The 24,293-nt window shown below is 37.8% G+C and overlaps 2 protein-coding genes across 3 annotated transcripts; both read left to right on the top strand.

Moving 5' to 3' along the window:
- The first annotated feature begins 339 nt into the window (after window positions 1-339).
- LOC311297134 (sterile alpha motif domain-containing protein 3-like) lies at window positions 340-10,682 on the top strand. 2 transcript variants are annotated; one of them, XM_084419276.1, is made up of 8 exons: window positions 340-428; window positions 1,096-1,137; window positions 1,306-1,338; window positions 1,451-1,490; window positions 4,372-5,351; window positions 6,582-6,749; window positions 6,908-7,003; window positions 9,773-10,682. In XM_084419276.1, the coding sequence occupies exons 5-8, from the start codon at window positions 4,389-4,391 to the stop codon at window positions 10,094-10,096; spliced, it is 1,551 nt and encodes a 516-aa protein (XP_084275402.1). In that variant the 5' UTR covers window positions 340-428; window positions 1,096-1,137; window positions 1,306-1,338; window positions 1,451-1,490; window positions 4,372-4,388; the 3' UTR covers window positions 10,097-10,682. The 2 variants fall into 2 exon arrangements, with proteins under 2 accessions (XP_084275402.1, XP_084275403.1); XM_084419277.1 differs by having other exon boundaries at window positions 1,451-1,519.
- A 1,017-nt stretch (window positions 10,683-11,699) lies between these two features.
- On the top strand, window positions 11,700-18,964 carry LOC311297178 (uncharacterized protein). Its single transcript, XM_084419364.1, has 11 exons — window positions 11,700-12,009; window positions 12,372-12,456; window positions 13,206-13,346; window positions 13,436-13,584; window positions 13,761-13,897; window positions 14,027-14,120; window positions 14,258-14,357; window positions 14,567-14,814; window positions 14,925-15,111; window positions 15,783-15,910; window positions 15,999-18,964. The coding sequence occupies exons 2-11, from the start codon at window positions 12,375-12,377 to the stop codon at window positions 16,314-16,316; spliced, it is 1,584 nt and encodes a 527-aa protein (XP_084275490.1). The 5' UTR covers window positions 11,700-12,009; window positions 12,372-12,374; the 3' UTR covers window positions 16,317-18,964.
- The last annotated feature ends 5,329 nt before the right edge of the window (window positions 18,965-24,293 follow it).

Raw genomic sequence — 24,293 nt, 5'->3', positions numbered from 1 at the left:
CACCCTTAAAACCTTGGCAAGAGTTTACGTCAAAAATGTATATCAACTTACTTAGAAATTAAATGATCTGCTCCTGAAAATAACGTTTTAGTATAATAATAAATGTTTAGTTTTACAATCCACACTGTAAGCCCGAACAGTACTACTAGCTTATAAGGACTGAGGTCACTACAGTTAAAAGCTCTTGCTGAGTTAATCCACCTTTAAACTATTACTGTCTATGAACAAAAATGTATTTTTATGGTTGTGTACCTCAGCATTTCTGAGTGAACCCCGCTGGTTCACTCACTATTTTTAAGTCTACTGTCGATCACGTGATATGACGTCACGACGTGCGGACCTAGCTGACGTTATCTGAAAAATCTATTCAAGATGGCTACCCTCTCGAGCGAAGTGGAGCTGCTGGTTTATCAAGCATGAAATAACTCGTAAGTAAACCAAAACACTTTAAAACTACTTTGCTTTGTGTCATATTGTAACAATATCATGTTACACATGATATTTGACTGTTAGACTAATATTTGACTATTTAAGTTGGCGCGGGCGCGGGCGCGATGACCGTCCTGTGCACTGTTAATGTCGTGGCAGGGCAATAATGTTAACGTTAGTCAATAACCATTTGCAGCAAGCGATAGTCCTTCTGTTTTTGAGTGTGTTGCTGCTGTTTGTGTTAAGCGCTCTGTGATATTTGACTGTTAGCCTAGATTAGTTTTTTTTTTTTTTTAGCGCGGAGCTTCACGTTGGCGCGCACGTGCGCGATTAACGTCACCGTCAGCCCGCGTGCTAGTGACAAGGTAATATAATGTGTAAGTTTACTGTTAATGTCGTGTCAAGGCAATAATGCTAACGTTAGTCAATAATTATTTTCAGAAACGATAGTCATTGCGTTTTTTTAGTGTGTTGCTGCTCTTTGTGTTAAGCACCCAGCTCTGGCAAGTTCAATGAGATGTTATTTCTACGTGCACCCAAATGAGCTAGTGGCTGTTAGCTTTAACTTTTACTCAAACAAAGTTAAGGTTATAGACATAATTGTAACCGAATGAACTCTGCAAGTTTTTATTAAACATTTAAAAACGTTTTTTTTTTTCATTATAGGTCGAAGTGTAAGGAGTAGAGTGATCATCAGCCAAAATCAAGGTAGGCCTACCTCAAATGTTAATTTAGGCTGTAACCTATTTTTTCAAAGTGGGTTGTAATAGTGTCTATAAAACACAGTCTTTGACAATTATTTGAGCTTTTTCTGTACTTGAGTAAATCAATCAAAATTAAATATCTTGCTGTCTGTTTTTGTGTGCATGTCTGAAGACCTTACATTGTCACCAAGGAGCAACTTTATCGGTAAGTTATATTAACACTTGAAATTTTGTATCATATTTTGTATCATTAATGTAAAGAGGTTGATTGCATAAATTGACTGGTTTCATATTGATTGTTTTATCTGTGCCGACAGGACCAACTAACTCCAAATATTGAAGTCCCACCATTCTGTGGTAATCACGCATTTCACAAGCAGGAAGTAGTGAGTCTGAAGCATAATGAAGCCATTTTAATGGTCAAATGATTCAATGGAGTGGAAGTGCAAGTTGTGTGCTGTCACCTCAGACACCCGGGCCAATTTATTTGTGCACTACCGTTTACAGCATAGTCATTATTCAAGAGTTAGCCCTTTGCCATGTCTCCACAACTCTTGTATTTGTACATTTCCGTCATTTAATGCATTGAAAATTCATTTATCACGTATCCACAAAGACACATGCAGAACTGGTGCAGGAGAAGGAGCACAATTGAGACAAACATTTTTCAACTGTCCATTGTGTGACTTCAAACAGCCTTTCTCAGAGGTGACACTTTTCAGTCATTTAAGGGGACATTTAAAAAAACATGAGAATGTACCGTGCCCATTTAAGGACTGCAACTACCGCACAAATGTTTATTCATCATTTAATGCACACAAAAGTAGGACACATGAAGGCAGTTCAAACTTTTGTGATGACATTGTAGCCTCAGAAAATGATGGTGCACCAGTCATTAACACTGATGTCCTTGAGGACGAGGATCCTGCTCAGTGTGACCATGCAGGCACATCTGCTTTTCCTGAGTCTGACAGTTGTGACACCAGCCAGTTAAGGGCCCAGTTACACCATAATTTGTCCTCCTTGTTCTTGAAGATGCAAACTGTTCTACATGTTTCTGACATGGCCTCTCAAGAAATAGTTGATCACCTGACTCAGATATTTTCCCTGTCTCAACCTCTTGTCAAAGATACTATAAAAGAGACACTACAGAGGCATCATGTCTCTCCTACTGAAGCAATCGTGAATGATTTGGTGAATGCTGTAATGGACACAAATATTTTTGTTAGTGCCACAGCTAAAGGTGAGGAGTTGTCCTCAACTAAACGAAGAAAAACATTTGTTGAGAAAAACTACCCCGTCGTAATGCCAGTGCAGTATGAATTAGAGCCTGGATGCACAGTGGTTTATGTCCCTGTGCTCGAGATGATCCAGAAAATGTTCAAACATACTGACATCCTTGACAGAATCAGAGAAACCAAGAGCTCAGAAAAAGGCCATTACATGAGCCATCAAGATGGCTCATATTTCCAAGAGAATGATTTGTTGTCATCTTCAGAGATATCACTGCCACTGATTTTGTACATTGATGACCTTGAAATTGCAAATCCACTAGGCACTTCAAGGAAAATCCATAAACTCTGTTCAGTGTACTGGGTGGTTGCTGATTTGCCAGTTAAATACCGATCAGCGCTGCATGTGATCCAGCTAGCAGCACTATGCAAGGTAGCTGATCTTAAGAGATGTGGCTATCAAGGAGTACTTGGTCCTTTGCTACGGGACCTTCGCATTCTTGAAGAAGATGGCATATTCATTGAGTGCCTTGGTCAGTCAGTCCGTGGTACTGTTTTATGTGTTGTGGCTGATAATCTGGCAGCCCACTCATTGGCAGGCTTTATGCAATCCTTTAAAGCAGGATATATTTGTAGATTCTGCAAGGCTACACGAGAACAAACTCAGTCTATCGAAGTCAGAGATGGTGAATTTAGTCCAAGGACTAAAGCCAGTCATGACTGTTATGTGCAGGATGTTACGCAAGAGGTTGTTCAAAGCCAATTTGGCGTCAAAGGGGACTGTATCTTGAGAGAAGTTGCAGTATTTTCATACCATCACTGGTTTCCCACCTGATGTCCTGCATGATCTTTTTGAGGGTATTGTACCTGTTGAGTTGGCCCTATGTATTAAGGAGATGATTCGGCTCAAATATTTTAATCTTGAGTATTTGAACTGTAAAATTGTGTCATTCCCATACCAACACACAGACAAGATTGATAAACCACGGCCTATTTCCACAAACTTTGCTGCAAAGAGGACAATTGGTGGCAATGGCCACGAAAATTGCACATTGTTGAGACTACTCCCGTTGATGATTGGTAATACAGTCCCTGAGGGAGATGGTGCTTGGACTGTATTGATGGATTTGAAAAATGTTGTGGAGCTTGTGCTGTCCCCAACATTTGATGATGCATCTATCCAGTATTTGCAGACAAAGATACAGGATCACAGATGCATGCTTCAGGAGGTTTTCCCAGAGTTCACACTGCTCCCGAAACATCATTATGTTGAACACTACCCAGATCTCATACAGTGTTTTGGGCCTCTTGTCAATTTGTGGACTATGCGGTTTGAGGGCAAACACCGCTTTTTCAAGCGTGTAGTACATGACACACAAAACTTTAAGAATGTTTTGAAAACGCTAGCGACTAGGCATCAGCACATGATGGCCTACTATCTCAGTGCACCATCATTCTTCAAACCACATCAGCAGACATCAAATGTCTCCTCTGTCTTGGTTTCAGAGCTTCCTGAGGTTGCAAAAGAACACATTAAGCAAAAAACAGACAGCAACATGGTTTACAGCTCATCAAAAATCATTATTGATGGTACTGATTATGATGTTGGGATGTTTGTATCTGTGGGGCAGGAAGGGGGACTGCCTCAGTTTAGCAAAATACAGCAGATCCTCCTTGTTAACAATGATGTCACTTTTCTTTGCCAAGGACACACATCACAGTACATTGAACACCTGAGATCATATGAACTTTACCCAGGCAATGTAACTATCCACAGTGTATCAGACCTCAATGACAACTCACCCCTCTCTGCATACAGTGTAGAAGGAAAATTGCTGTTGACGCCCAAACGATTCATAGTGTTGCACTGAAAGTACATTTAAATCTTGTGATTTAAAAAAATGCTAGCTAGATCTTAAATCATATTTTAAGACAAGGGTAAACTGTTACATTTTTGTATGCACTACTAAATCTGCTTATTTTTCCATGTCAATCTTCATACATAGATTTGTCCCTCAGAAAGATGACAGCAGCCCCAAAATTTCTGCTGCGTGTTTATGTTACCACAGATGTTGCTATAAAGGTAACTTTGACTGAGCGACCAGAGTCGGTGAAAGAACTAATCAACATACTGCGAGAAAAAGCCAAGCCAAGACTGGACTTTGAGTTTACCTTGCATTATGAGGATCCTGACTTTGGTGGACAACTCAGCTGTCTAGTTGATATTCAAGAGTTACCAGAGAAGGCAACATTGAAAATTATCAGATCAGAAAGTGATATCAGCTCAAGTGCATCTTCTGATACAGACATCCTTCCTTTTGTACCTATAAGCCAGCGTCAGAAGTCCTGGCCTGACGTCTTCCCTGTGCCAACTTTTTCTTATGAAGTGGAGCATGTGCTTGAAGAGGGAAATGATGCCTTTGCAACTTCTGGAAAGAGACTGAAATTAACCAGATCCCAAAAGCACAATATCTTGGAGAACATGGCTACAGTGATGTACAACTTTAAACCTTACCCAAGTGACAATGATGTGGGTATGGCAGCTGAAGCTCTTGTTACAGCTCATCCTTGTCTTAAAGAGCCTGGAAGTGTGAGTGGATGGTATGGATGGAAAAAGAGCCTGAAATTTAAGATGGGGGATTATCGTGGCAAGCTGTCAAGATCTGGATGTTTGGAGGTGTCCGTCAACGCAGGTAAAAGGAGCAAAAATAATCCTGACAAAGATCACCCACACTCCAACATAAAAAGAGCCAGACGAGCTGAAGTGAACTTCCTTCCAAACTTTCCCAAGGGAGAAAGTCAGGCCAGTTTGGAAGAAATGAGACTCCAGATTATAGACGAAGTTCAGAAGAGTCCGCAAAACCTACGCTTGATAGAAATGCTAATGCAGAAGACCTTTTCCCTTCGTCGCCAGGAGATAGTTCAAGAAAACCCACAGGTGAAAGAGTTCTTGAGGAAATGGCCGGCTCTTCGGATTGAATCACAGGTAAAAGACTCGCTTCTCTTTTCTGCCACTTTTTACACATTTATGACAAATTTTGAACATGCATCACGTTCAAATGGAACAGTAAATGCCACTATTCACTGTGGGTAAGAACTATCAGTTTGCATGTGACCATGTTGCTCAACACTGTGGCATGTGGAATCTGTGGTGAGATCTGGTATTGCTCTCACGTTCCTGATTAACCCCTAGTATCAATGTGTCTAGGTGATCTTTTGCTGTCAGGTCAGAATAGGAAATAATTCCCTCAACTAGCTTGTTATCATTTATACCAGTAAATCTAAGTGCAGTCCCTACACACCCATGGAAACAATAATAAACATTACTAACTAGACATATGAATTAAAAGCATGCTTACCTTCCAGCTGAATCGCTCTTGGAACCCTTGTATATCTTCGATGATAAAGGATTATTGTATTGCTCTGTCTATTGCTATTAGAACTGTTTGTAAAAGCTGAAGTAAGACTTCACAGTGATTGTCTTTAGAAATAAAAATTTATTTATACAAAAGATTAATACACTGTTAATACATAAATCAATACTTGTAGCAAATCAAAAAGAAAATGTTACAGGATATAAAACTTCAGCTTATTCAATCTCAACAGGGCAGTCCTGTATGAGTGAATATTACAAAAACTAATTACCTTATCAGCAGTTCAAGCAATACGAGTAAATATGAACTTGTTCTCATCCGAGGTTTACCAAGTTACATCAATGCAGCAGAGCAGTTCAAACCAAAAAGAAATTCAGCCAGGATAATACTAGAAGAGGTTTGATTCCTCTCTAGGTATGCATTCGACACCAAAATCAAAAATGCAGCCCCTAGCAACAAAATGCAGTCATATTTATACGGAACTGGGTTACATTGATTCAATACAGTTTGGGTTTTTCCAGAGGAACTCAGTCTCATGACTGAGCTGACTGAGCTGCACACTTGGCCGTTCACAACCAAAGTCTTGCGAAACTAACAGTCTTTTGCATCAGCTGGATCATGTGATGACAGCTCCGTTTCCCATGTATGGTCATTCTTGCGTCCTTTCCGTCCTTTGCGCTTTAGACGTTTGTGTGTGTGTGTGCGTGCATATGTGTCTGGGAGTGTGTGTGTACGTTCGGAACACCATTTAGAATTCACAGATCCCACAACAAATCACAAATGTATTTTCTGTTGCAAATCAAGTATTTGTTTTTTTTATATAATTATTTTTGGTTTTGTAGCTTTGTGCGGAGTTCCAAAGGATCACAAATGTCAACCTACGGAACCAGTTCTATGCTGTACTTGACGAACATATGCCAGGACTGGTTGCCTTGTATAGGCAGAAGGCAGCAAGAACTGGAAAAATATCAGAGGCACTGCGTCAAATATTACAGATTTATGAACTCCAGGTAAAAGTGAACTTTGAGCTTTAGGTCCCACTGGACAGCAGGGCCTCAGGGTGTCATTGTCTGTCTAACACTTTGCCAAATGCCATGAAATGTGGTCAGCACAAACATACTGAAAGAAGAATGATATCTGTTATATACATTTTTGCTTGTTTTTCCAGGAAGTGCACGATGTCACTATGAAGCGTACTCTAGCCCTTCGTGCCCTCCCGGTTTACCTGCGTGAGGAGGACCCACAGTTCTTCAAGACTTGGAATGTAAGTATTTAGTATATTCACAGAACTATTAGTATCTATCTCTAGCAGCCACTTAACTATATCTAGTTACCCCTTAGTAAACCTTGTGTTTAGGTGTCATTGTAATGGTAAATGCACTGTACTTAGTGTGCACATGGATATACAGTATGTGCATATAAGCATACATGCGTAAATGTAAAAGGCCTAAACTCATGTAATTCCAAACCTTAATCTCTCACAAAGCGCTGGCCTAACTTTACCCAGACCTGGAGAAGGCCAATCATTTGATTGAACTTTTGGCTTAACCTCTCATGAAATAACACACACGCTCACTCTCTCTCATTAAAAATTACTTAAAAATACCCTGCTACACTTATTTCATGGGCTGTAGATTAGACCGCTGTAAATACTTACCTGCATTCCTACCTGTGGGTTGTTGGCCTGTAGAACAGTTACTTGATAGTTAGTTACTTGTTGAGTAATCCCTGTAATATACTACATTCACAGGCCTTTTCATTAGATACACCTGTGATATAAATTTTACATCTATAAAGTTTATGTATTTTCAGTTTTTGTTGACATTGTCAGAAAGCTGAAAATTATATGTTTATTTATTTATTTATTTATTTATTAACGCGCATTGTCGCTACTCGATCCGTACCGGAAACACGATCTGTTCTGCACATGTGCGAGAACGCGACTCCTTCCTGTCTGATGTCGAAACCATTTACGGCAGTTGTTGTTCGACACTACACGATCCGTATCGTAACTGAAGCCCCTTAACTGACTTTTATTTATCCTTTGTCATTTTATTTATTGTTTATTTTATTTTAACTTTAATTTATTTTCTTCTCCCTAAAGTTGTGTGTTATTCTACGTGCTCCGTTTCCACTCATATTTTTGGCAATTCTGTATAAGCCAGTTATTGTTGTAAATTTTACATCAAAAAAAAAAATCCGTATCGGAAATAGTTATTTACTAGTGATTATCTTAACATAAAAAAAATAAATAAATAAAATGATAAAAAAAACTTTTATATATATATATCAAGGTTACATTAAATTGATTCAATTAAATAAATGGAGAAATAAATAGTTTATGTATGGGAAATACAGATTGCATTAAGTGTGGGCAGTATGATGGTTGTAGTGTGCGATCAGCCTCCTCTGCAAAAAGTAATATTGTAATATATTGTAATATTTACAATATTACTACATGTAATATTTCATTTGGTAAAGGTTTGTTCTACTTATTTCAGCATACTTTTAACAAATGTCTGCACTCAAGAAAACACAGACACACACAGGATAATTTTTTTTTTTTTAAATAAATTAATTCATCCATATATCATCCATCCCTCCATCTCTCTCTCCATCTATTTATCCATCCATCTACCCCTCCATCTATATCCATCCCTCCCTCCCTCGCACACTCGCTCACTCACACACGCTCTCACTCACACACACACTCTCACTCGCTCACTCTCACACACACGCTCTCACTCGCTCGCTCTCACACACTCACACACATTCTTGAACTTTCACATAAAATGCAAAAGAATCCATGTTTTCGCACATGCAGGACAGTACAGTATAAATCATGACAGTAAAGTACGGATCGAGTAGTGACGTTGTCGTAAAAACATTGACGATGACAGGAAGTGGCAGAAAAACTTCGTTCTCGCACATGCGCAGTACAGATCGTGTTACCGGTACGGATCGATGCTGCGTTCCAGTCCAAAACTGTCATGCCCTTCACTCGCAAACTTCCCTCCGTCTCGTTCACTCGGATGTACGTCATTGCGAGTGCCCACTACTGGCGGAAACTGCAATGGGCTGAACTGGAACGTCCTAAGCCCTTGATCACTTGGAATCAGCTGTGGAGTTGATTTATTATTTACATTTTTTTTTCCTTTAAGAATTTGTTTAATGCAGCATCCAAATGTTTATGTGTGTTTGGGTTGTTTTAAACAAAAAATATATATAATTAATATATCATAGAGTTGTCTGTTGTGGTGGTGATTAGATGAGATATGTGGTGACGTCACAATCGTACTGCATTGTGGGACATATAGGTGCCTGAAGTGTACATTTGAAGCAGACTCGCTCCCTCGGTCAAAATCGAGGGAACGAGGGTCTGTCCATATAAACTTCCCTCGTCCACTTCACGAAGTGGAACGCACTTCAAAATGGCGTCAGGGATTCCCCCAAGGGGAAGTGCTTAGGGAAGTTCGCAAGTGCGTGTCTAAAAGTGGACTGGAACGCAGCACGAGTAGCGACACGCATGAAGTGCGTGAGTATTTACTTCCCAACTACGGATCGCGTAATAGGACATTTAGCACAGCGCGATCTTAAAGTGACCATGACCTAAATACAAACACATATGAAAAGCATATTTCTAGAACAGATTAGAATAGCCTACTGAAATGCTGACTAAAAGTAAAGCAAGTTTATCTTCTGTAACTATATAGACTTAATGCTACATTTTCTTACTGATAACAAAACAGTTACTACCCCAAAAAAAACGTGTTTGCCGTGGTAATCTTTAATCAAAATCTGTAAAGTTACTTCCTGTCTGGAAAGGTGTTCCAACTTGGGTTGAAAATGTTAAACCACTGGCCTCAAACTGTTAGTCTGCTATGAGATGGAGAGGAGTGCTAGAGTAAATCCCTGCCCTCTGTTCAATATTCCCTTTCACTGGAAAATCCGTCACAACACAGGAGAAAAGTCGTTTGCAGCTTCCGGTTCACAAGGACTTGAACCTAACATTTGCACTCTCTGTGTCTTTCAGGTGGTGTCGTCAGATGAGCCAGGCATCATTGAAACTCCTGTTGCTCTTATCACAACAATCACAGAAGAGACTGCAGATCCAGTGCATTTCAGTCCTACAAGCATCTCTATTGTTGTGGAAGACGATGTTGTGATGAGTGATATCCCTAACTTGGCTGATGCATTTGCATTGTTGCTTGGGTTGATGTATGCATTACATCTGGACTATCCCAAGAAACTCGTTAACACTTTTACATTCATCCAGAAAGTCATAATGGGTCTTGATGATGGTAAACCACTTAAACCCTGCTTACTGAGTCTCAAAAATGACCTGTTAATGAAATAGTAGGCTAACTTAAGAGTTGTTTACAAGAAAATACACTTGTATTTTCTTGCCTACATGTTGTGTTTTTGGGGTTCCCAGTATGGTCACTTTATAGTTTGTTGTTGAACAAACAATATAGTTTGTTGTTGTTGTTAGTCAAAGCATTTGGAACTGTTTACATTTGGCGGTTTATCTCTTGCCTACCAAATCTAACGTAGCTGCTGTTGTTTATAATTATTGGTTGTACACCAACTTGGTGCTCTAAATCCTAAAATGATGTGAGATGTGCCTTTTTTATATTTTGTTTTTATAGGTTTTTACTAACAGGGCAGATTCGATGTCTTGGTTTTGTGTTTTGATATGTTTTATTTATTTACTTTTTTTTATTCTCTTTTATTTTTTTACTTATTCCATTTGCACTTTGATGGCTGTTACTAATGCTGTTTTAAAAAATGTAGGCCATGCGTTTTACATTAAGCAAGATCCTCAGTTCCTAATTATATTGTTTAAAACACGAGGAACATTTCAGAGGTAATTTTACTAGTAATTTCTGACATGTTTGTATTAAACAATTTAAAGACTGAATAAAAAGAAAAAAGAAAATGTACAGCTGAAGTTTTTTTTTTGTACCGTAGTTTTAACTTGCTTGTGGGTTATAAAGTATATTTTTTTGAGTTAATATATTTCTATTTCAGTTCCATTAGATCAAAATAATTAAGTATGAAAACATTAAAACATTTTGAGTGTTAATCAATATTTTTAAGCACGGTGCACTTAAAAAAAAAAAAATTAAATCAAATTTTTTAAGTTTGATTAGCTTATAACTTTTTAAAAAATAGAACTTAAAAAAATTAAGTTAGTTACCTCAAAAGTTATTATGTAATCGGTTTCTACAAAAGTTTTGAGTACTATGACCTTATTGGGGTTTACAGTGCATTCATTGTGTTTCCAATCTTTAAAATAATACAGTGAAAAGTAGCCTATGTGATAAACATGTCAGCTCATCAGGTCATCGGTTCTCCGTATCGAACGTGTCCGAAAGAAACAGTTCTCTCAGTTCTGTACTGGTGATCCGAGAACAGCTGTACCTGTACGTTCGGTAGTGCGCGCATGCTCAGTATCAACTGCTCGTGCTCATCACTTCTCTCAGCAAAATGTCTCAGTTCAGTGAACTGTTGGATTTTCTGGAGTAACATATATGCCTACTCCGGGATATTGGTTTATTTTGAGTCGAAGGGACTGTCAGGACTCAGGCATGTCCGAAAGTGAGTAACTTTAGTAACTTGTGGATCAGTGCTGATGCAAGACGCGAACTGTTTCGAACGATTCAGTCCGATTTAGTGTACTGGTTCGACCAGTTCACTAAAAAGAACCGGTTCAAAAGAACGATTCGTTCACGAACCGGACATCACTATTTGGGACCATTAAAAGACTCTGGCCTGAGGATCTGAGGGCACGGCCTGGGGAGTGGGGGCACAACAAATCAGCAATGTATTGTGGGGCCTGACCATTTAAAGCTCTAAAAGTTAAAACTAATATTTTAAGATCAATGCGAAATTTGATGGGTACACAGTAAAACTAACAGTGTTAAACAAGCAGTGTTACTCTACATTTACTCTTAAGGAGTTAATTTAACAACAACTAGTGAAAGATACCCCCTAGTGTTGGTGAAAATTATCAGAGTTAAATTATGTCTCGTTAATTTACACCGTTAAGCTCCGCCCCTCAACCTAACCAGATCTGACTTGAATTTCCTCGTGGTTGTCGCCATTTTCTTCTACATCGCACCAAATGGTAAGCTCTTTTAAGTAACACTTTAAAACATAATTTTAACATTTTATGTGAATACATGTGTTAATATTACTGTATATGTTGTAGTTTGATGAACTTTGTGTAATTTGATAGGTTCAAACTCCGAATGGAACAACTTCGCGGTGAGTTCATGTGGTGGAGAAATATTTTTTTCATCACAATGTGGTAATTTAATCTAGAATGATGTCAAAAATCTTATTTAATTTGTATTTCTGTTGATTGAAGTTGGTATTGTTATATCCAGATAATTTGTATATTGTTATTTTTGAACGTTGAGTTTTATGCAATGCATTAGCCGCCCGATTTTATGGGACGGTCAAAATGACAATGTTCAAATTCAAAGACCTAACGTTAGGCTAACGTTAACGTTAGTTAAAAATATTGTATGCAACATGTTGCAACAGAATTTTGTTACTTATTTATTTGTTATAAATAGCAGCCATTTTCCACTGTCATCTGTGTAAAATTCTGTCTCCTATTACAGAGCATGCTGGTTAAGGTGAAACTTGGGGATGGTCAAAAATTTGTTAAAATAACCGAACTGAGCCTGAAGGAATTTTTGTCTGCTGGTAAGAAAAATATATACTTTTACTGCGATTAATCGTTTAATTATCGCGTTCTCGATTTAAATGTGTTCTGTTTTTCAGTCGTTTCAAACACGCATCCTTCGAATCCTTGTTTCTGGGATTGCAAATATTAAAATTAATAACTGAAGTACTGGGATAAACGTTTAATGTCTGGATATAAGCATTGATGTCCATGGTAGAGATTAAAAATCGAGCAAATCACCTTTTTTACACTTCAAATTAAGATTGTAGCTACCGATTACACCGTTATGCCTCAAGATGGCGCCAAGAGACTGTAAAAAATGTATTTGTCCTTGAATCATTCATTCAAAAGATTAGTTCAAAAGGCTGATTCATTCGGCAAAGAAACATTTAATTTAATTAAATAATTCATTCAAGTTAAAAAAAAAATAGTTGGACTGCAGCAATTAACATTTTGTTGGAGTAAATTAGTAAATTACATGTTATTTTGTTGTCTATTTAGAATCATGGGTGAACCATGATGTCAGTTTGAAACAAAAAAAAAATCATGATTCTCCATTAATTTTAGTATTTTAAAGAATTTGTAAAAAAATAAATAATAATAATAATAATTTGGTATTTTGGTAATAGTTTGGTATTTGGTCATTTTATTTTAGAATATATACTGTCACATGTTATATTTGCTCTGATGTTAAGAGTTACCAGCAAATAATTGATCAACCTTGTAATGTATACCCTTTCTCATTAATTTGCATACATTTTTTTTCCAGCTTTTTTAAAATTCGGTGTCCCAACTGTACCCGAGAATGTGAAGGTTATTGATGAATCGGGGACTGAGGTGGATGATGATGTTTTTGAGGATGTTGTTAAGGATCCCTCAGTTGGTGTTCTCACCATAAAACATGGTGCAGGTTCGTGTTTATTTTATTACTTTCTAGAACATTTCTCAATGCTTATTTATTAGTATCATGAAGACTTTGACCACCCTATATGCAACTAGACTTGGAATCTGCCTCTCCACAAGCCTCTCCTGTGCAGTTGAATCTGTCCCTGTCTTCATCAATTGACTCCACTGACTCACAGGATACAGTAATTATTGAAGAAAGCTCTACAAGTAAAAGAATGAGACTAGATGATGAAGCTAAAAAGGTGAGCATCAAAGTTGTTATTTATAAATGTTGGGGGGAAAAGTTAAAATTCATCAATCTGAAATAGCCTATTTTTTTTTTTTTTTTAATTACACATCTTGTTTGAGGTAATGTTTTGTACTTAACATGCCAAACTTATGCTTTTTTATTTTATTTTTATTTATTATTATTATTAAGTTGGTGGAATCCGTTCTTGTCCATAAACCTGGTGGGGAGCATATAATAAATGAATACAACCGATTTAAGACTTTGGGAGATGAAACGAGGAGGAAAATGGTGAACATCCTGGCAGCTGACATAACAGAAAAGAATGGGTAATCTGCATATCTTTAACTGGTGTATATGATCTCTCACTGTAGTTCTATCATTTCTTGTTTTTTTAACCTGTGCTAAAGATAGGTGATTTTTTTTTTTTTTTTTTTTTTTTTTTTTAAATTATACAGTACATCACCACCAAGGCAGGTTAAAGAAAAATACGCCAGAGGAATTGTGTCCTTGTTCCCTTACCTCAGTGACCCCATGTCCAAAAATGGATACGTAAGTATCACAACATTTTTAAATTTTAATTCTGTGTTGACATGTCTTAAATGCTGATGATCACACACAATAAAGGTAGTGTATTTTGCTCTTGAATTAAGACTTTTTTTTTGTCTATGTATTTTTGTCTTTCTAAGGAGCATTACTATGATGGTGAGAGTGGCACTGGGTACTTGGCATGGAGAATCAAAACTATACAGAGAGGCCTGGCTAAAGAACGAAGAGCATCATTTGAAGGTACAGAATTAAATTCAGAAATTACCTTTATTGCTTTTTTTCATAGCTCATTGTGCCATCTATCACGGTTTTGCAGTTTTGTTGCTGCTGAGTTGCCTTAACTGTGACATTTCAATTTTTACAATTTTTTTTTTTTTTTTTTTTTAGTTTGAACTGTATATAGTATTCTTTATGCAGTGTTTAAGCTTTTAAAATGCTTTATTCATCAGGACAAGGATTGTCTGCTGAGGTGATGTCTGGTGGACCAACTGCAAGACGGGAGTTTACTCCGGAGACTGTCTTGAGTGAGGATGAATGCAAGGAAGCTATTGCATTCATGAACCATTCTGCTGATGAGGACGCAGTCAAGAAGAAGATGAAACTGACATTTGACTATCGCCGCAACATGGTTCTTGACCCTATGCAGTCAAGCGATATATTGACAGTCTTTCCACGTTTCAAAGACGTTAAAGGTTTGGTAAGTAAAGTCTTTATAATCAAATATTTAAGGATTTTTAAAAATGCATTGCTGTTGTCTAAAAATAAGTTTCTTCAGGGTTTATATCTAATAATGATTCCCTTTCTTAGATTGAGCAAGACTTTGTTCTGATGTTTGGAGAAGGAGTGTCAGGCAAGCTACTGGAGAAGTGGACGACTGCGTTCAAGAAAAAAGTGATTCAGCAGTGCAAAAAGCTTCCAACCACCAGTGATGTTGGAGAACTCCTGCTAGCAGCTGAATCTCCTTCTGATGACTCCGAAGAGGGTGTTAATTTTGGTAAGATGTTTAAGATTAATTTAGTAATATTCGTTTAACACACTGCCTCGCCAAAAAAAAAAAAGTCACTGTTTGGATTTAAATAGGCAAATGCTTAAAGTCTATGATTAGATCATTGCAGTGATTATTATGTTTCTATCATGTTATATGTTTGGGAACAGTTCTTTTAATCCTAACTGATGGAGAATGAAGCTTTTCTGAGAGGTGCAGACATTTATGGTCAAGATCTTGTATTGACAATGCAAGAGATGCCAATTCATACGTGGAAATTATTCTTAATGCACCTCCCAACTATTCTTTCACAGTTTGAGCCTGATGAATCTTCACATTGTCAATCCTGGAATATGACCATGCTGTGTCTTCCTACATAGTTGTTTAAGAAATGAAAAGCTACACACTCCATCAATTAGGATTAAAAGAACTGTTCCCAAACATATAACATGAAACATAATAATCACTGCAATGATGATCCAATCATAAACTCTTTTAAGCATTTGCCTATTTAAATCCAAACAGCGACTTTTTTTTTTTTTTTTTTGGCCATGCAGTGTATTTTGAGGAACATAAGGGTGATATATTTAGTCCCTATAAATGTTTTTAATATTTATTCTTTAGTATCAGTTTTCATTATTGATGAATTTTTGCTAACATAATTAATATTGTCTAAACAGTTTGGGACACTGACCTCTCTTCTATACTACTGCTGTTGCATCTGATCCCACCTTCTGCCCAAGGCCGGAAGAGACCAGGAAAGGTGTCTGCTTCTCAAGCAGAGAAACATCTTGTTGTCTTCAAGAAGGTTTGTTTTTTTTTCTGTTTTTTTTATAGTTTTCTTTTATTTAATATAGAAGAGTAATGGTTCTCTTCAATTTGCTTGGTGTTCTCAGAGTGGAACAAACATTGAGGAGCATCTTCGAAACATCACTGCTAGTGCTCAGCCCTATCTTCTGGCTGTGGGACCTCAGAAGAAATCAGTTCACCAGTACTTCATCATTCTCGATCAGCATGCCATTCCATGCAAGTCAACCTCTTCTCTTGGTGCCTTTGACGAACTGTTTAAGGCACACTTTGTTTTTGGTACCTCTTACAACACTATGCTACACAACATGTACACTTTCATTCAGACCACTGTGTACAACATAGATGTTGGCAAAGTAAAAGAGAGTCCTCGTGTTGCTGAGGTCAGAGCAAGGCTGCTTAGTTAGGTCTCTTACGTTTTTCTGCCCCCATGAAGTGTTTTGTTTGTCAAGCTGATTTAAATGGTTCTAAAATGCTTCTTAGGCACTTCAGATTAGTTCATGGTTTTGTTCCTGGAAAGATTCTTCGCCTTAAATGCATAGAAGCAGGTTGTGGTTCTGTGTTTGGTACTTTTTCAGGTTTTAGGAAACATCTGCACGCAAAACATGCTGAGCAAATTGACAGTGAGCAGAATTTTGACACCACTGATAGCCATGAGACTGCCAAGGCAGATGGACAAAGTAGTGCTGAAATATTTGATCAGATTGGCAGTGCCGAAGAGGTGGCCACAACATCTGAATTGTTAACGTCAAATAAGAGCACTTTCAATATGTGTGCGTCTGCTATTGCACAACTAAAAGTTGCTGGATTAAGTCAATCTGCTATAAATGGTTTTGTTTCATCTATGGAGGAAATGGTTTCTGAGATTCATAGTCAGGCCCAGGATGCAGCTTTGCTCTGTCTGCCTTCACAGGACACTGCTACTAAAAGAAAAATAGAAAATTCATTTCAAAACTTAGAAAATCCATTTACTTTGTTAAATTCTGAAGCCAAACGAAAGAGACTCTTTATGGAAAAATGGGGAATTATTGAACCAAGCGAAATTGTGCTTGGCACAAGATTTGACAGCAGGAGAAATAAAACCACAGGAACATTTGATCAAGTTGTTGTAACTGATAAATTTGCTTATATTCCCATTTTAGAAACACTAAAGGCAATTTTACAAAATCCACAACTTGCTGATTTGTTTAAACCCAGGCATGTTCCAAAGGAAGGCATTTATGTTGACTTAAGTGATGCAGCATATTTTAAAAGTAATCCTTTATTTTGTACAGAAAAAGATGCCTTACAAATTCAGCTATTTTATGACGATTTCGAGACCGCTAATCCGTTGGGATCTAAAAGGGGCATACACAAATTGGGTGCCATCTATTTTACATTAAGAAATTTCCCCCCAGTTTTTAACTCCTCATTGGTGAATATTCATTTATGTGCTCTCTTTCATGCACAGGATATTAGGCGCTATGGTTTTAATTCTATACTTGTGCCTCTAGTTAACGATTTGAAAGTACTTGAGATTGAGGGGGTTAAGAATCCAGTGACTGGAGGTTGTATTAGAGGTACTATTGTTCAAGTCACTGGAGATAATCTGGGCTTGCACAGCTTGTTTGGGTTTCTTGAGTCATTTGGGGCTCGATATTGCTGTCGTTTTTGTCTTCTCGAGAAAGATCGCTTTCAGTCTGTGTTCTGTGAAGATAATCCTGAGGTTGTACTAAGAACATCTGAGATGCATGCTCTGCACTGTGAAACTTTACAAACTAATTCTACACTACCTCATGTTTATGGTGTCAAACGGACATGTTTGTTAAATTCACTCAAGTATTTCAACACAGCCAACAATTTCGCTGTAGATATAATGCACGACATTCTAGAAGGAGTTGCTCAGCTAGAGGTAAAACTTGTTCTGCAGTACATTCAGTGTAATTTTCTGAGCGCTGATGATATTGCTGGTAGAGTACATGCTTTTGACTATGGTTACAATCAGCAGAGGAACCGTCCTCCAGTGGTCAAATTGTTCGATGGAAGCAATGATTTGGGTTTAAATGCAATCCAATCTTGGTGCTTGTTGCGCAATATGCCCCTATTATTTGGTGATTTAGTCCAAAGAGATGATAAACATTGGCATCTTTTGCTTTTACTTTTGCAGATTGTCAACATTGTATTTTCACCAGTCCTAACAGAAGGCATGACCATTTATCTTAAATTTTTAATAATTGAACATCACCAGCTATTCAAAAAATTATTTCCCGAAAGAAATCTTCTGCCAAAGCATCATATAATGATACATTACCCACGGTGTATAAGAAAAATTGGACCAATTCTTCACACGTGGTGTATGCGTTATGAAGCTAAACACAAATTTTTTAAAACGCAATTAAAAAGTTTCAAAAACATCACCAAAACATTAGCCACAAAGCACCAATTTTGTATTGCAACGTACTGGGAGTCTTTTAGCCAGTACAGATTGTCTTTTGGCCCAGGAAAGATGGTAGAACTCTGTGAACTTAAATGTGGCCAAGAGATTGCTTCCAAACTAGGAGTGGTAATGTCAGAAGTTGTCTATTCTGTAAAGTGGATCAAACACCACGGCACAGAGTATCGCCCTGACTTTATTATCTGTACAGAAGTAGCATGTGAGATGCCAGTGTTTTGTAAGATCAAGATTATTGCTGTAAAAGACGAAAATGTGCTGTTGTGTGGAACACTGATGGAAACTATATGTTTTGATGACCATTACCATGCATTTACAGTCAGACTGCATCCAGACAGAGTTTTTAAGGTAGTGAATGTTAATGAGCTGTGTTCTTTCAAACCATTTGATCTTCAGATGAAATATGGTACAACAGATTCTGCACTGCATGTAGTGCCGTATTGCCATTTAATGCAGATGTGATGTGTTTTTGTTCATGTATGTGCATGTGTCCTGAGCCAGAATGTTGTTTTAATAAATGTTTTAAATTTGACATTGTTGAAGTTGTTTTCTTTTTGAAAACTTGTTTTAAGAGTTAATTTGACATTGTAGAAGAGTAATTGTTATACTATACTTATTAACCAGTTGCACCACAAATGGGTTTTAAGAATTCTACTCTTGAGTGAGAATTTTTCACTATAAAAAACTTAAATAAACTCTACATTAGTGAAATATTAACACCCAATAAGAGTTAATTTCCCCCTAGTGTTAAACTGTGGTAACACCAAACAGAGTTAATTTCCCCCTAGTGTTAAACTGTGGTAACACCAAACAGAGTTAATTTCCCCCAGTGTTAAACTGTGGTAACACTATTCAGTGTAGAGCAGTGTTGAATTTTTACTCAAAATAGAGTTAATTTTACTCTGAAAATTGAACACTATGCCTAGAGTCAATTTATCACCAATTCTGAGTGGGACCAAATACACTCGGACCAAGTGTTAAATTTAACTCTTATAGAGTTAATTTAACACAGCAAAATTTACTGTGTAGCCAGTGTATGGAGGATTAAATGGTTGTGATGTGTGTCCATCTGCCAGATCCTGTTAAAAGCCTTGCCACAGCATTTTGAACCATTTGAAGACGATTCAGAGCAGATTTGTTGAAAAAAGTAAAAAGAGAGTCACAGTAATCTAAAAGTGAGGAAATAAAAGCATGGATAACCATCTAAAGATCAGAGTCAGACAAAATTGCCCTCAATTCTGCAATATTTCTTAGATGATGAAACCAATTTCTGACCAAAAGTCTAGAATGGCAGTCCCAAGGCATTGGCTGGTCAAACCAGACGCCAAGATTTCTGAGGCTCGACTGGACAGAGGAGCTTAGAGAACCAAAGTGTTGAAGGATTGATGGGATTTTGTTGTCTGGGGCAACAATTAGGGTTTCAGTCTTTTTCAAATTCAATTGGAGACAGTTACTAACAAGCCACGATTTTACACAAGAAATACAATCCAATAAATCCGTTAGTTTGTGGAACTCAGAATCATTGAACGAGCAATAAAACTGTATGTCGTCAGCATAAAAGTGGTATGACACATTGTTAAAGGTCCCCTATTATGCAAAATTCACTTTTGCATGCTGTTTGGACATAAATGTGTGTTGGCAGTGTGTGTACACAACCAGCCAATAGTGATAAAAAGTCCACATTTCCCAATCAAACACTGTATTACTTCACAGTTACTCACCGTCCCCCTTTGAGTCTGCTTGTTCCCTGACAGAAGACCAGACCAAACAGACAACAACCATGAGTGACATTTCATTCGACCCAGCTACTCTGCTCCTTTCCATGACACAAGATGGCCACCTGATTGAAGACTATTGCTGCACACCAGTCCACTTTTAGACACGCACTTGCGAACTTCCCTAAGCACTTCCCCTCGGGGGAATCCCTGCCGCCATTTTGAAGTGCGTTCCACTTCGTGAAGTGGACGAGGGAAGTTTATATGGTCAGACCCTCGTTCCCTCGATTTTGACAGAGGGAGCGAGTCTACTTCATATGTACACTTCAGGCACCTTTATGTCCCACAATGCAGTACGACTGTGACGTCACCACATATCTCGTCTAATCACCACCACAACAGACAACTCTATGATATATTACTTATATTTTTTATTTGATTTAAAACAACCCAAACACACATAAACATTTGGATGCTGCATTAAACAAATTCTTAAAGAATTTTTTTTTTTTTTTACAATAATAAATCAACTCCATAGCTGATTCCAATTTCCAAGTGATCAAGGGCTTAGGACGTTCCAGTTCATCCCATTGCAGTTTCCGCCAGTAGTGGGCACTCGTGCAACGTAAGCAATGACGTACATCCGAGTAAACGAGACTGAGGGAAGTTAGCGAGTGAAGGGCATGACAATTTTGGACTGGAACGCAGCACAAGTGGATGAGTTCCTAGAGCTCGCCCACTTGGTGCCATGGAATGATGACACAGTGAAGATGGTCTTCTGGAGTGGATTGTACAACTATATGTTTGTCAGGTATCAGTGAGTGTTACAACATGAAGTCTGGTATGATATATAGATAATAAGCTTTGGCTAAGTGGTTCATCCCTTACTGTTAGCGAGGCTGAAGTTGCCAGCTCCACTCAGCTGCTGTCACCCCAGTCCACTCCAGCCCTTGTAACACTGGCAGCTTTTTCCATCGAGCCATCACACACCACAAAACTCTTCCCAAGTCCTTCACCATCATCACTCTTTAATCCCAGAATCCAATTCAAGTCCTCAGTCTGTTCCAGTGAAAGAAATCTCTGAGTACGTTCCAGTGACAACAGATCCCAGAGTCCGTTCCAGTGAGAGAAGTTCCTGAGCTTAGCCCTGAGAGTGCAGCACTGACCGTAATGTCTTTTGCATTAATGTGTGTCTGCGCTCCACATAAAAAAAAAAACCTCATCAGTTGAATGTATTTTCATCATATGGCAAATTTCCACATACAATTATTAAATTAATAAAGCTGCTTGTAATCATGTCTGTCGGATGTAATCAAACTATTTCTATCTGAATTATCTCAGTTACATTGAACTAATGTAATTTTTCCAGAGTAAAATGTAACTTATGTATTACACTGACCAATGTGTTTTTCTATAGGTCTAACAGAATGTCACAATGTAATGCATTTTTTCATGAGTAAAATATACAAAAATGACTATATTGTGCTGATCTTAGAACTGCTTACATGCATGTCTTTCACATTGTTGCATACATTAAAATACCTTAAAAATATGCCATTACAGTATGCACACCAAAAAAAGCAAACAAATCAAATAGCAAGTCAAATAGTTTATTCATTTCATAATGCTATAAACCGTTATAACAGAAATGTAATCAAATGTAAATGTAAAAAAAAAAAAAAAAAAAAAAAACCTGATCTACTCAAACATCTTCAGCTTTTGGACTGACAGCCTTTGTCCATCCAGATTCAGTTTTTGAAAGACCTCGAAAGTATGCTGCAGGTTGGATGGGTAGGCCCTACCTCAGATCCAGAGAATAAATTATGCCCATAGGCAAAGTGATGGCACACAGCACAGTCTGAATTTCCTCGAGTACTTCCTGAATTACAATTGACACTTCTTTTGGTGGTTGTTGTGCACCCACTGCATGGGCCACACAGATCCCTAGGACTATCTCCTCTTTTGCTTTCTCAGCCTGCTCACAATCCTTGAAATTGGAGAGCACAAGAAACACAAACATAGTGTGTGTGTAATGGTCAAAACAACAAAACATCCCACTAAACTTGCATTACAAACATATATATATATATATATATATATATATATATATAGAGAGAGAGAGAGAGAGAGAGAGAGAGAGAGAGAGAGATAGTGGTGGCCAAAATAGAACGGTAGGATTTTTTAAAGAAGTCTCTTCTGCTCACCAAGGCTTCATCTATTTAATCCAAAAACAGTAATATTGTGAAGTATTTTTACAATTTAAAATAACTTTTCTTTTTGAATATATTTTAAAATGCAATTTATTTCTGTGTTGGAATTTTCAGCATCATTACTACAGTCTTCAGTGTCACATGAAAGCTTTTGTAACATTATCACTACCGTTTGGAAAGAAATTAATAATTGTATTCAGCAAGGATGCATTAAATTGATCAAAAGTGACAGTATAGACATTTATTATGTTGCAAAAACTTTCTATTTCAGATAAATGCTGTTCTTTTGAACTTTCTATTCATCAAAGAATCCTGAAAAGAAATTGTACACAACTGCTTTCAACATTGATAATAATAAATGTTTATTGAGCAGCAAATCGGCATATTAGAATGATTTCAGAAGGATCATGTGAGACTGAAGACTGGAGTAATGATGCTGAAAATTCAGCTTTGATCACAGGAATAAATTACAATTTAAAGTATGTGGATCCTGGATATGTGGATTACTGTTTTTGTTGTATTTTGGATCAAAAGATAGCCTTGGTGAGCAGAAGAGACTTCTTTTAAAACTTTTAAAAATCGTACCATTCTAATAATTATGGCCACCACTTTACACTCACCTAAAGGATTATTAGGAACACCTGTTCAATTTCTCATTAATGCAATTATCTAATCAACTAATCACATGGCAGTTTCTTCAATGCATTTAGGGGTGTGGTCCTGGTCAAGACAATCTCCTGAACTCCAAACTGAATGTCAGAATGGGAAAGAAAGGTGATTTAAGCAATTTTGAGCGTGGCATGGTTGTTGGTGCCAGACGGGCCGGTCTGAGTATTTCACAATCTGCTCAGTTACTGGGATTTTCACGCACAACCATTTCTAGGGTTTACAAAGAATGGTGTGAAAAGGGAAAAACATCCAGTATGCGGCAGTCCTGTGGGCGAAAATGCCTTGTTGATGCTAGAGGTCAGAGGAGAATGGGCCGACTGATTCGAGCTGATAGAAGAGCAACTTTGACTCGTTACAACCGCTTCACAAGCATTTGTGAAGCCACAACACGCACAACCTTGAGGCGGATGGGCTACAACAGCAGAAGACCCCACCGGGTACCACTCATCTCCACTACAAATAGGAAAAAGAGGCTACAATTTGCACGAGCTCACCAAAATTGGACAGTTGAAGACTGGAAAAATGTTGCCTGGTCTGATGAGTCTCGATTTCTGTTGAGACATTCAGATGGTAGAGTCAGAATTTGGCGTAAACAGAATGAGAACATGGATCCATCATGCCTTGTTACCACTGTGCAGGCTGGTGGTGGTGGTGTAATGGTGTGGGGGATGTTTTCTTGGCACACTTTAGGCCCCTTAGTGCCAATTGGGCATCGTTTAAATGCCACGGCCTACCTGAGCATTGTTTCTGACCATGTCCATCCCTTTATGACCACCATGTACCCATCCTCTGATGGCTACTTCCAGCAGGATAATGCACCATGTCACAAAGCTCGAATCATTTCAAATTGGTTTCTTGAACATGACAATGAGTTCACTGTGCTAAAATGGCCCCACAGTCACCAGATCTCAACCCAATAGAGCATCTTTGGGATGTGGTGGAACAGGAGCTTCGTGCCCTGGATGTGCATCCCACAAATCTCCATCAACTGCAAGATGCTATCCTATCAATATGGGCCAACATTTCTAAAGAATGCTTTCAGCACCTTGTTGAATCAATGCCACGTAGAATTAAGGCAGTTCTGAAGGCGAAAGGGGGTCAAACACAGTATTAGTATGGTGTTCCTAATAATCCTTTAGGTGAGTGTATATATATATATATATATATATATATATATATATATGTATGTATGTATGTATGTATGTATATATATAAATCTTAATTACTGGTTGTGTATATGGGTCAAGTCAAGTCAATAAAATAAAAATGAGGGTCACCCTTAAAAAAAGTTTGAAAACCACTGATGTACATCCTACCACCCACTGTCCAAACAGAAATTCACATATCTTACCAAGCACT

The sequence above is a fragment of the Rutilus rutilus genome (assembly GCF_951802725.1).
Source record: "Rutilus rutilus genome assembly, chromosome: 9".
Lineage (NCBI taxonomy): Eukaryota > Metazoa > Chordata > Actinopteri > Cypriniformes > Leuciscidae > Rutilus > Rutilus rutilus.
This window is presented reverse-complemented; position numbering and strand designations above follow the sequence as displayed.